Here is a 12,661-nt window from a genome sequence, read left to right on the forward strand (position 1 = left end):
AAGAGTAAGTACAGGATATAAATTGCTAAATGACAGTTATCAATGTTACCACAGACTTTGTAGCTTGCTCTCGATACTTGATATTTAATTTAATTTTACTATATCAGAATGATTAATCGCAATACCATTATATTATTATGACTCTCTGTTTTAGGTCCATACTCTAATTCTTATCTTGAGTCACAATCTCGTCTTGTGAATGCAACGTAATGTCTATCTTGAAATACGAACGTCAAATATTCAATAGCCTCCCATTATTCATTCTCTGTACTCTTCCTTCAAAATTTTGAAGTCTGTACAAAAGTCATAATATAAAAAGTTGAATTAATAATATTTTTATGTTTGCATGTATTGTGTACACGGATTGAACTCTAAAATTCCTAAATTAAATTACGCAGTATTTTACTTTATTTAAGCAGCTGTGTTCGAATTATGGAAGATAAAACATATATCAGTATGAAAAACTTATTTAATTTTCTGCTTGTTCTAATTAGCTAATATCGTGGTGACTAATGATTAACATTTTAATTATTATTTCCTGAAACAGGTAACGACGAGCTCAGTCTAAAACTCTTTAAGTTACGTTTCAAGTATGATTGGCTATTTAAGAAAAAGAAACAAGCTTGGAGGTAAGGAATTTTTTTAATTAGTTTTTAAATGGAACATACGTTCACTTCTTATTTAGTTATTAAATTATATGTTATGTTACCAGTCATCACTGTACAAATTCATGTTATTTAACCTTGAGCTTTGGTTATTACCAAAATAATTGGGGTCTAACTAGAAGGCATCTACAATTATTTATTTATTTTCCTTCACCTCATTGTGGGGTAATGGGATTCTACATAGTTTCCCATAAGATGTATCACATAGTATATATTTTCCACAAATATAGAAATCAATATTTATATATATATATAATATTTTAGATTAGTATGTATTTTATATAAAGTATACAAAACTTTTATTTTCAGTGAATTTTATAAGATATTACTAGAAAATGGATTTCCAAAAGATATGCCTGTGTCATATATTAGGAAAAAGTGGACATATACCTATGATGTGAGTTACCATTGTCATATTATAAGATTCATTTATAAATATAAATGCTGTAGTTAAAATATACTAATTTAAAATTCATATATAAAATTCTATTTATATCACTTAATTCTCATAAAATTAAAAAATGTCAAGGTAAAAATACTTATATTTATGCATACTTTACCAGAAGCCAAAAATTTACAAATTAAACACCTACTTGGCACTAATTTAAACTTTATATTTAAGTCAATAAAAAGATATTGGAGCAGATATGTTGAAATGACGGTTTTTCATAATTTTCTTTTATGTTGTCATATGTTTGTACCATATAAAAAAGGGAGAATTTAGTGTAGGTCAATATTTACTTTTTCAGTGTTACAAAATAGCAAAAAGGGATCATAATACTAGCTGGAAGTACTATAAAATGTTTGATAAACATTTTGGTAAAAAAGTTATCTTGGACCCAAAATACCAATCTTGTAAGTTTAAATTATACTTTTTTGCATAGATATAAATTCTAATTTAGGGTGGTCACTTTTGTAAAATAAGGAAAAGGTTTCACTCAAAAACTACTTTTCTTCCATATGTGATTCTAAAATTACTACAAACTAAGCTACCTATATGTCAGTCATATAATGTCACATTTGTTCAATTATAGAACTAATTTGGACATGTACATATATCTGTTTGAATAGACCACAACAATGTTATGTTTTATATTGACAATTCATCAAAAGTCCATTTATCTGGATTTTAACTGTTACCTGTTTTCAGGGAATGACGAATGGCGTCTTAAATTAATAATATGTATAACTGAAACTAAGCAAATGAATTTTGATAATTTTACAATGTGGAGGTAAGAATTAACAAAATATTTAACAAGTTGTACATAATTGTTATGAAATTTTAAATGTTTTTAAAAATGTTAAGTTGATGAATGACAAGAATTTATAATTTTTATCCAATGCGGGTTCCAATGTTAAAGAAATATATTTTAGCATATTGTAATTATTAGAATCAAAACCTTTTCTACTACCAAATTTTCATATTAATTGAATGGACGAAATCTGATAACAGCTAAGGTCACGTGAAAACTTAAACGGACCCGGAAACTTATTCGTCGTCATGGTATGAATAAGCGATGCATCTCATTCGATGGTTGACAATATACTCGCAATAAGCAATAATGAAGTTTATAATTGACAGATTTCAACCCAATTATATTAATAGAAAACAAATGCCTCCGATATGTGTAAAGATTGCTTAAGATAAATTCATAAACAGATAGCATTATTCAACCTTTTAGGTTAACCGTTTAGGTATTATCGTATTGACATATACTTTATACTTCAAACTATCGTAAAGTTCTTGTCAAGGCCTCCATTTTATGTATCACGGTTCGTTTAATTCCAAATACGCATTTTTTCTTTAATAATGTTATGGCCTGGTAACGAGACCTTTCAGCCATCTAAATACGCCATTACGCATGACCAAAACAATAGTTTTTGGTACATAAAAAAATACATTAATATAAAATAAATTATTTTTATGTAGAACTGTGGAACAGGCTATGCGGTCCCAGGATATGCCGAGTGCATGTTGTGTTCAAGATATGAAGGGGCTCTGGCACCATTTGAAAATGACATTTAATGTATGTATAAACGGACTCTAAAAATGAAAAAATTAAGAAAAAAACTTTAACTTCTTATACGGCTTGTTTTTGTAATTTTATATTTGAATTGCATGAAAATTTATTCATAATTTTTTTACATTGAACATTATATTAGGTCCTTACGTTTGAAATTGTAGTTTTGTATGGGAGGAATAAAATGTTAAGTCCTTCGAGCCGTTTTTGCAGCACTGGTATTCGTATTTAAAATCGTACTCGTAATAACGCGACATTTCATGTTTTTCATTTTATAATAAGTGTGACAAAAAAAATTAAATTAATCATAGTTTTCGAAAAACAAATGCACACGTAAATAGCTGTTTAAATTGAATTTGGAATTCTTGAACAAAGAGATGATTTTTGATATCAGAGTGGCCAGTACCACAAAACGTCAATTTCATATGTAGACCTATTATTAACAACACAGTTTTATTTATACTCTGTAGTCATGATTTTGTGTAAATGTATAAGTGTACTGATTTTTTAAATCAAAATAATACTGTTAAGGAACCTTCGAGCAAGTAATAAGAATTATTTAATACATTACAATTGGATAATGTTGATTTACTACATATTTTTACAGCGAAAACATAGGCTAAAATTAAAAAAACAAAAATGCGATTGGGCTTTATATGATTGTATGTTGGATTATTTCAAGACGTCAGAACCGGAATATTTAGTAAGACTCGAAACATTGCCAGCAAGGGAAGTTCTAAAAACGTTATACAGGAAAGGTCATACAAAAGTCAATGACGAGAACGAAGATTCAAATTTTCATTGTAAGTATTGTTACTAGAGGATTGCTTATAAACGCCGTAGATTCGATTTTTCCGAGCGGAGATTATTCCATTTGAGGTAGGCTTTAATTCAATTCTATCACACACCTTTACACATATTCTAACCGCGATGGAGGGCTGGTGACCTGTTAGCACTAGACTTTAATAGTCTTATTATAGGTACAGCAAAGACATATCTGCAGCAAGTAAACTCGTGGATAAATGGATACCCGGTAATCCGGGCCTTGTCTAATCCGACACCACCTGTAATCCGATAATCTTCGCTAATGCATGATTGAACACGTTCTAACTTGTACGCACCGCCGCTATTGTGCTTGCTTAGTTTGAATTTTAATTACAGTCGTTAATTTTATAATGAAACGTAAGCTTTATTGTGTTGGCATACATATTGAAGTATAATTTTTACTTCAGAATACATATAGAATCTTATAATTGGATCTGTAATTTGACAAATTACAAGGTACTCTTTTGTAACAAATTCTGGACTATAGGGGGTTCTAAGGCAGTACTCTATAATCCGATAAATGCTATATCTGACACTGCCCTGCAAAAATGTTTGTCGGATTATCGGGGAACCACTCCACTGTGAAAAGGCAAATCAATATTATTATTATAAAAAGACGTATTTAAATGTACTATAAATATACAAATTACACCGCGAAACACACTAATAAATGCACAAAACACTGTCAATAATTACTTGAATAACGCACACTTGTCACTTTCACAGTACTTTATCACTTCTCTATTCGATGGTCATATGTCGAAAACACACACACTCTATCTGGTCATGTTTCAGCCCTGTTAATAAATGTGAACGATATTCGCGAACTTTTGAAGCAAGAGAGGTAGCTGGTGTTTTGTCCTTATCGCACAATTTTAGAACTGCGCTTTATCTCTTTTGCACACCTTACGGCAATCTGGAATGGTCGCTTCGAGAAGATTCCGATCTTCCTTCACTTGCCTTTTTGGGTCTAAGGCATGCCGGTTTGCTCTCACCGTACGAGCTAGTGTTAAAACCCCTAATTTTATATTTACAGGGACCAAAGATATAACGGAGTCGCTCATACAAATACGTCTACAGAATGATTGGATTTTCAAAGAATCAAAATGGGCTTGGAGGTATGTTTAATGAATTTATAACATCATTTCAAAATATATTTCTTCATGTTGGTAACTATGAACGTCATAATTAAAGATATCTTACGTTTTAATTTAACTTAATGCATCAATTATTACTGTATAAGTAATTAATCATTAATAGACGGACTGTAATAATGTACATATAAAAATCAGCTTACATAGGTTAAGGGCGGCCGTATGGATAACAAGGGTTTCCAGGCAACTTTGTAAATATAAAAAATAAATACCTACTGAGGGTACTTTACAAGAAATGCATCAATAATTCATATAAAATTCACTAGATATGTTTACTAAAAAATAAACTTAATTAAAATTTAAAAAAAGAAAATATTAATAAAAAACTTAAGCGAAGGGTAGTTGAGTCGTAATTGAAATATATGGAACGATTTCATATTTAAATCTTGTGTCATCTGGCAAACTGTCACTTTGACAGCTGTGATGCTATCTTGGGGGCTTATACCCAAATTTTGGGGGAAATAAGATGTTTTTGGGGGTTTGGTTAATTTATATTAAGCCTAGAACTCAACCAACAAACTAAACCAAATATAAACATTATACGGGGCTATTCATAGATATAATACGCTGTAACTGAAATTTTATACTACTTGAATGTATTTTTCATGCATATTTGATTGTATATCGGACTGAGTACAACCAAAACTTTTGGGGTTTTTAATGGTTATTAAGAGGTATTTGAAGTTGGTTCTAAGAGGGAAAATGCTGTAGGAGTTAGCATCACTATTAGAACTATTGATGCTATATTTTTCAATTTGTTGGAATAATAAGAACGAATTGTTTTAGCAAAATGCGGAATGTACTCGTGGAGGAAAATGGTTTTCCAACTTCACTTAGAGCAAGGGATTTGCGTAAGAAATGGTCATCGTTGTTTTTTGTAAGTTATTTAGTAGTTTATTTACTATTCTAGGTATACTTTTACTGAAGCATATAAAATAACAAAAAGCCACACAAATGTCAGATTTGAGAGTTTAATTGTATTGTCTTTTGTTAAAATAGCTTTTACACATATGTTGTTGTCATACAAATTAATAAAAATAAGTTTTTAATAATAATACATAGCTTTAATCCGTTCAAAAAGAGTTTAATTGTTTCAATTCACACTTCGGGCGTGTCTTTGAATTTTAGTTTTTTTTAATAGCACAGGGGGCAAACGGGAAGGAGGCTCACCGATGTTAAACCGCCGCCCATGGACACTCAATGCCAGAGGGCTCGCGAGTGCGTTGTCGGGCTTTTAACCAATTCAAAGGGGCATTAAAGATACACATCAGAATGAGTCTAAATTCGGACGGCTGATGGCGAGTTGTATGTCGTTCGTGTAAATAAAAATATTTTTGTTGTAATGAGAAAAAAAGTTCTATAAATATTAGGTCAGTGAACCAATAATGCTTCGCGTTTGTCAAATACGTTTTGACATATGTCATATTGCTAAGTAATGTTTACCTCTTGAAAGGATACCTTTAGAAATGAGTTTAATCCCTTAAATAAATTATTACGTTACATATAAGGTCAATCAAACAAAAATTTACATTCAAAATTTCAAGAGCTGTCAAACCATTTTTTATGTATGACATATTCGACGAGTTTGTCAAAATGTACCTAAAAGTCGTCCAACTTAAATTCGAGAAAGTTCTTCTCATATCGGGCTTCCTATTTATAAACGTACTTATATATTCATAATTAGATCAGTATTTGCAAACTTTTAACGAAAGTACTCGTCCATCTCCTTTTATCAAAGCGTAAAGACAATTTGAGAGAAAGAGATGAAACAATAGAGTCGTAACAAAAGTATGAGTGCAGTTTGACTGATTTTAATGAAAGTTTGCGGATTCGAGAATGGTTATGATTAACAATTGATTTTTTTAATTTAAAATGTGTGTACAGGATAATGTCAGGTACCTTAGTGATGAAATACTATATATTTGTTTTGAAGCATTTATATTTTTAACAGGACTACCAGAAGGCAAAGGCGACTGAGAACAAATCATGGTTATATTATACGTTATTTGAATTATATCTTGGAGAAGGCAATCTCAGCTTGAATCCATTATCAGGATGTAAGTAAGTGAAGTCCCAACCCCAATGGGGCTTGGGGCTAAACATCGAAATACGATCTAACTATGACAAAGCGATATTGGTACAATATGATGTATTGTTTAGCACTGTTATCACAATAAAGCAAATTAATAACTATAGTATTTTCCGAATCATGTCAAGTGAGTGTACTTCATGAAAAGAGCGTACCAAAAGCCGGCGACGCATTCGCGTACCCTATGTCATTGACCGTGAGCGGTGGTATCGCTTAACATCAGTCTCTTACCCGTTTGTTGGTTGTCCTATTAAAAATATTGAATTGTTTTTCTATTTCAGGGGAAGAAGAATGGGTTAAAAATTTCATTAAAATAAGAATTGATTTAGATTATTTGTTTGTATCGGAAAAGAATTACTACTGCGAGGGATGGAGGTATATATGTTTCACTATATTCCGTGTATTAAGAAATTCAAATGTTTTATTCGCCAGTCTTAGATATATTTTTTTTCTAGAAAATTCCACAATCTCTTTATGTTAAAATGCTAAATCTATATATCTTAATTATTGCAAGACATTTAATAAAAATATCACAGAAAAACCGGAAATCTATCAGACCTACTTAGCGCCACTTTTTAGCTTCAAAATAGGATTGCCAATTGTCATTTTTGACTGATTCATGTCAATTGTCATTTTGACTGACTCATGTCAATTTTCATATTAATATTAATTTCAGGAAAGTGGAACAACAGTTAAGGGCAATGGGTTTACCTTTAGATCATAGTTTGTTAGGTCTGCCCCAAATGTGGGACCATTTGACGAAAATATTTAAGGTACGCGAATTGTCTATAGAATATTTATTTAACTGCCTCCGCAATATTTGTATATATATTATAATTTTTTTTCATATCATTTTTCCAATTCTCCCCCTAAAAACCTTCATCAGAATTCACGGATTTCAATAATCAATTTGGTTTGGACGTCTGAGTTTTGAGTTTAACAACATATATTGTAATTAATTTAAAGGGAGTTAAATAAACTCAAATATGTTGCAAAAATATTTATATTAAGGAACAACATTTAGAGTTGGCTATTTCAGTTGAAAATCACTTTTATCCTATTTCTTTTATAATCAATCCAAAATGTGCTAATAACAAACAATCATCGTATTCAAATTAAAAATGACTGACACATACATAGACAAACAAAACTAGTGTCTTTCCACAGACTAACAAACAAAACTAAATGAACATCTGTAGAAACAAAATAGATAATTAATAATCTAATGTAAGAAATATATGTATATATGTACAATGTCCTCTATTAATAAGAACATCCTTGCTAGAAGTGCTAAACAGAGAACGTTCTGGACGATTATAATCTTTACCGATTTTCGGTAATCTTTGTTGTACTACTGTACTGTACTGTACACTACTGTCCGAGTATATACTGTACTGTAACATATAAAAGAGTTTTTTCAATTTACTATTTATGTTGGTTATCGTTAGGCTATCTAATACCTGACTGGGTAGTATATTTATTAGTTATACGTTTGGCATGTACAATGTCCTCTATTAATAAGCACATCCTTGCTAGAAGTGCTAAACAGAAAACGTTCCGAACGATTATAATCTTTACCGATTTTCGGTAATCTTTGTTGTACTACTGTACTGTACTGTACACTACTGTCCGAGTATATACTGTACTGTAACATATAAAAAAGTTTTTTCAATTTACTATTTATGTTGGTTATCGTTAGGCTATCTAATACCTGACTGGGTAGTATATTTATTAGTTATACGTTTGGCATGTACAATGTCCTCTATTAATAAGCACATCCTTGCTAGAAGTGCTAAACAGAAAACGTTCCGAACGATTATAATCTTTACCGATTTTCGGTAATCTTTGTTGTACTACTGTACTGTACTGTACACTACTGTCCGAGTATATACTGTACTGTAACATATAAAAGAGTTTTTTCAATTTACTATTTATGTTGGTTATCGTTAGGCTATCTAATACCTGACTGGGTAGTATATTTATTAGTTATACGTTTGGCATGTACAATGTCCTCTATTAATAAGCACATCCTTGCTAGAAGTGCTAAACAGAGAACGTTTCGGACGATTATAATCTTTACCGATTTTCGGTAATCTTTGTTGTACTACTGTACTGTACACTACTGTCCGAGTATGTACTGTACTGTAACATATAAAAGAGTTTTTTCAATTTACTATTTATGTTGGTTATCGTTAGGCTATCTAATACCTGACTGGGTAGTATATTTATTAGTTATACGTTTGGCCTATACATACTGTAAATAAATAATGATAGATAAATAACCAACTCGGATACGAAATTAATGAATATAACGCTTAGGGCGTTAAATGGTGAACCTATTTAAATAATTTTTAAGTGCCTAACCTCTTAATGATGTTACCTCCTAATGAGGTAACCTCTTCTAATTACTCCCAAATGTAAAAAAATATATATCTCTTTGTTTTAAGAGCTTTAATAGAAAATATACTTCAACTGCGTCCATATTCAATATCCTTAATATTAGCCGTAATAACTACGAACCGTAAAGTTTCCTCTAGATACACTAGATTGATATTTTTAAAAATTTCACAGTGGAAAAGAAAATTCTTTATCAAAGGCATGTTGACGGAACAATGGCCATATTTCGATTTAATGCACCAATTCACGGATGCTCAGGAGCAGAAGCAAAGAAATGACATAGATGATGATAATCACGACTATGATGATGATATGAAGTTAATTGATATCAAGAAACTGATTAAACCGAAATATGAGGTTTTGGAACCAAATCATTGCAGATCGTGTTCTAATGATGAAGCATGTGTGAGCTTGTTTGATCATCGCGATGATGATGGAGTGGATTTGGCTACGAAGCTACGACTGATTGGGGGTGTAGAGGTAACTTTCACAACTCTCTTCTTAATTTTTTTTATTATAAAACAGGGCAGGAGGCTCACATCATTTTATGCCCCTCATGGACACTCGATGCCGAGCGGGATCGCGAGTACGTTGCCCGCCTTAAATTAATATACATAATAAATTTAATTGTTTATTGTTTTTTTTTCCTTACTAGTGTTTCCTGAATGAGATCGCTTGTTAGCGCCGTCAGTTACATTCCGCATACATGATTGAATACATACATAAATAAAACATACATCAATGAAACTATCACCTCCTTTCATATATGACTTTAATATTTCGAAAACAATTTAATTTAAATTTATTTTTGAAACTCGGATAGAGCAGATTCTATCTGTTCAAAGAGCAATTCAGATTTTCAGTTTCAAACACAAAGTAAATTAATTGGAGACAGTCATGATTGAATTATAAATATTTTATCTTTTACGATCTTACGTTTTTAATATCAGATATTTTAATATATTTATTATAATTAAAATACATTTCCTTGTTCAAACGACAAGTTTATATTCTCAAGCTATTACTACCATGATTGGTGTTTTTTTAGATTGAACCATCAGACTCCTTACCATATAACATATGCCTTACTTGCCTTCAAGAACTGGAAACAGCCTACAAATTCCGCCGGAAGTGTCAAGAGGTTGACAAAGAGTTGCGTGATAAAAATAAACACAATCAAAATTCTGTTAAAATCGAATTAAATATAGACAAGGATTTGGCTCAAGATGAGAACGACAATTTCGATAATATGGAAGCAGATATGGACTTCGAAGTACCCATAGAAGATATCTCCAATAAAGTCAAAGCGAAACCAGTGAAAGTGAAGAAGATTCTAGTTCGAAAGAAATATCCGAAATATGATTATTGGAAAGTGTGTGAAATATGCGGAAAGAACACGAGAAATCTGGCAACACATCTGGAGTCACACTCGACGGACCGGATCTACTCTTGTACAATTTGCCAGAGGACGTTCAAGTTCAAAAGCGGACTGAGTCTGCACAAAGCGACCCACGAGCCACCAAAGAAAACCTGCGAAGTTTGCGGGAAGAAATTCCACATAGCGGCTCAGTATCGTCGTCATTTCCAATACCATGCGAATGAGAGGAAGTTCGAGTGTGAGACTTGTGGAAAAAGATTTAACTCGTCGGATATTTTGAGGGTACATGCCAGATCGCATACGGATGAAAGGCCCAACGCGTGTCCCGAGTGTGGGAAGACGTTCCGTACGGGAGGTTGTGTGAGTCGGCATAGACGAATTGTCCACCATATCAGAAAGAAGCCACAGGAACAAATAAATAGTTAGTTGGTTAAGGAATAAAGTTATTTTTACTGAAAGTTATTTATTATTACACCACCAACTTGTGCCAATCATTTCAGAGGTTTATTGTATTTATGCTATCCAAGAAGATTTGAGCCACTTTTGTTGAATAGTCATAAAAATCAGATTTAAATTGAATTTTTTAAGTATTTCTTCGAAATACATTTTTTAAGAGTGATCCTTCATGTTTTAACTTGGCCGATAGTTTTCTTCTTTTTTTATATAGAATAGGGGGCCAACGCACAGAAGATTCGCCTGATGTAAGGTGATACCGCCGCCCATGGACACTCAATGCCGGCCTTTTAAGAATTAGTACGTTCATTATGGTCTGGCTTATGCTAGACGCTCTTGAATTAGATTACATTTTTGTTAATTTGAATTATTAGTTGATTTATTGTCCTATAAATCCTTTGGCAGAGGGCTTCCACAAAAAAAAATCAGTAGTGCTACAACCTTTTTGAGGTCTGGGCCTCAGATTTCTGTATCTGTTTCGTGCTCATTAGGCAAGTAGCCTCCCGTGCCTGACACGCCGTCGACTTATTGGGTCTTAAGGCAAGCCGGTTTCCTCCCGATGTTTTCCTTCACCGTTCGAGCGCATGTTAAATGCGCACATAGAAAGTCCATTGGTGCAGCCGGGGATCGAACCTACAACCTCAAAGATGAGGCTAATACTGCTAAATTATTAATCACGTTTCGTTATTCAAAAGAGTTTTAGTTACAATGTTATCAGTCTTATTAATCCCTTACTAATTTTATTGCGTATATATACGACTGACAATTGTGTGCCTTTCTGCGTGTCAAGGATATATCTAGGCACGGTATGTACTTAGGGGTTATTATTTTAAGTTAAAATTGTGTAACCGTTCTTCGCCGTAAATATTTTTTTGTATTATCTAAATTACCGTCGAGAAGTCAGATTTTTTATAACCAATAACACTTTTAATAAGCTAACTTTATGACCTAGACTTTTTTATCTACGTGTATGAGTAACTTTGTCAATATGGGTCAAGTGTGATAGATAATATTTTTCGTACACTGGTTCTTCTATTCACGCCATAAGGAAAGACAAACGTATTTATAGAGTTAATAATTAATTATGTTATTTGTCATTAATCAGCGTAGTCGCCCTATTTTAAATTTTTCGTTAAAATATACAACTGTTTGGTAATTTTTGTTAATTAAATATAAAACTTAGCTTTGACTTTGTTTTTTCTAATAATTTTAAAAATAAGCGACTATGCAATCTTCTAATGTATTCCGAAGGAGATACGAATTAAGAAAAGAATATACACTTTTTGCAAAAGTGTCTTAATGGACTCCATAACATCTTGTGAACCACCATCCTAAGGTCTTATATCAGCAGCAATCCAGCAAAAATACCATACGCACCTATTGTTAAGAGATACCGCCCATGGATATTTATATAGAACGCTCGCAAGTGCGTGTGCCTTTTAAGAATTATTACGCTCTTTCCTTGACGGACTCCAAGTCGAATTAGTTGGAACATAATGCAGTTGTTTCACATAGTGGTAATGCGCGGAAAGTGCCTTTAAACGCTCAGTTGTGGAGCGACGGACGTTGAGGAGTATATTGGACTTATGAATAGGCTTAGTGTAAGGGTAAGACTATGATACATACTTATGGCTTAGTGCTCATAACTCATCAGGAAGAGTTAGCCAGGAAGGACTCAC

The 12,661-nt window shown here is 32.2% G+C and overlaps 1 protein-coding gene across 3 annotated transcripts; it reads left to right on the forward strand.

Annotated features, from left to right (window-relative positions):
• The first annotated feature begins 322 nt into the window (after positions 1–322).
• LOC123713629 lies at positions 323–10,981 on the forward strand. 3 transcript variants are annotated; one of them, XM_045667386.1, is made up of 14 exons: positions 323–454; positions 548–629; positions 975–1,062; positions 1,415–1,520; positions 1,816–1,897; positions 2,596–2,692; positions 3,294–3,489; positions 4,548–4,629; positions 5,452–5,542; positions 6,617–6,722; positions 7,036–7,129; positions 7,431–7,527; positions 9,326–9,631; positions 10,200–10,981. In XM_045667386.1, the coding sequence occupies exons 1-14, from the start codon at positions 433–435 to the stop codon at positions 10,953–10,955; spliced, it is 2,205 nt and encodes a 734-aa protein (XP_045523342.1). In that variant the 5' UTR covers positions 323–432; the 3' UTR covers positions 10,956–10,981. The 3 variants fall into 3 exon arrangements, with proteins under 3 accessions (XP_045523342.1, XP_045523343.1, XP_045523344.1); XM_045667387.1 differs by lacking the exon at positions 548–629 and having other exon boundaries at positions 329–454; XM_045667388.1 differs by lacking the exons at positions 323–454; positions 548–629; positions 975–1,062; positions 1,816–1,897 and having other exon boundaries at positions 1,437–1,520.
• Positions 10,982–12,661: the final 1,680 nt, after the last annotated feature.

Source organism: Pieris brassicae, chromosome 8, assembly GCF_905147105.1.
Source record: "Pieris brassicae chromosome 8, ilPieBrab1.1, whole genome shotgun sequence".
Taxonomy (NCBI): domain Eukaryota; kingdom Metazoa; phylum Arthropoda; class Insecta; order Lepidoptera; family Pieridae; genus Pieris; species Pieris brassicae.

What these genes read in the sequence shown, in the direction of transcription:
- LOC123713629 (XM_045667386.1), top strand. Translation starts at nt 433, where the DNA reads ATGGAAGATAAAACATATATCA. An exon ending in GGAAGATAAAACATATATCA is followed by an intron (nt 455 to 547) that starts GTATGAAAAACT and finishes TTCCTGAAACAG; the next exon opens with GTAACGACGAGCTCAGTCTA. An exon ending in CGAAGATTCAAATTTTCATT is followed by an intron (nt 3,490 to 4,547) that starts GTAAGTATTGTT and finishes TTATATTTACAG; the next exon opens with GGACCAAAGATATAACGGAG.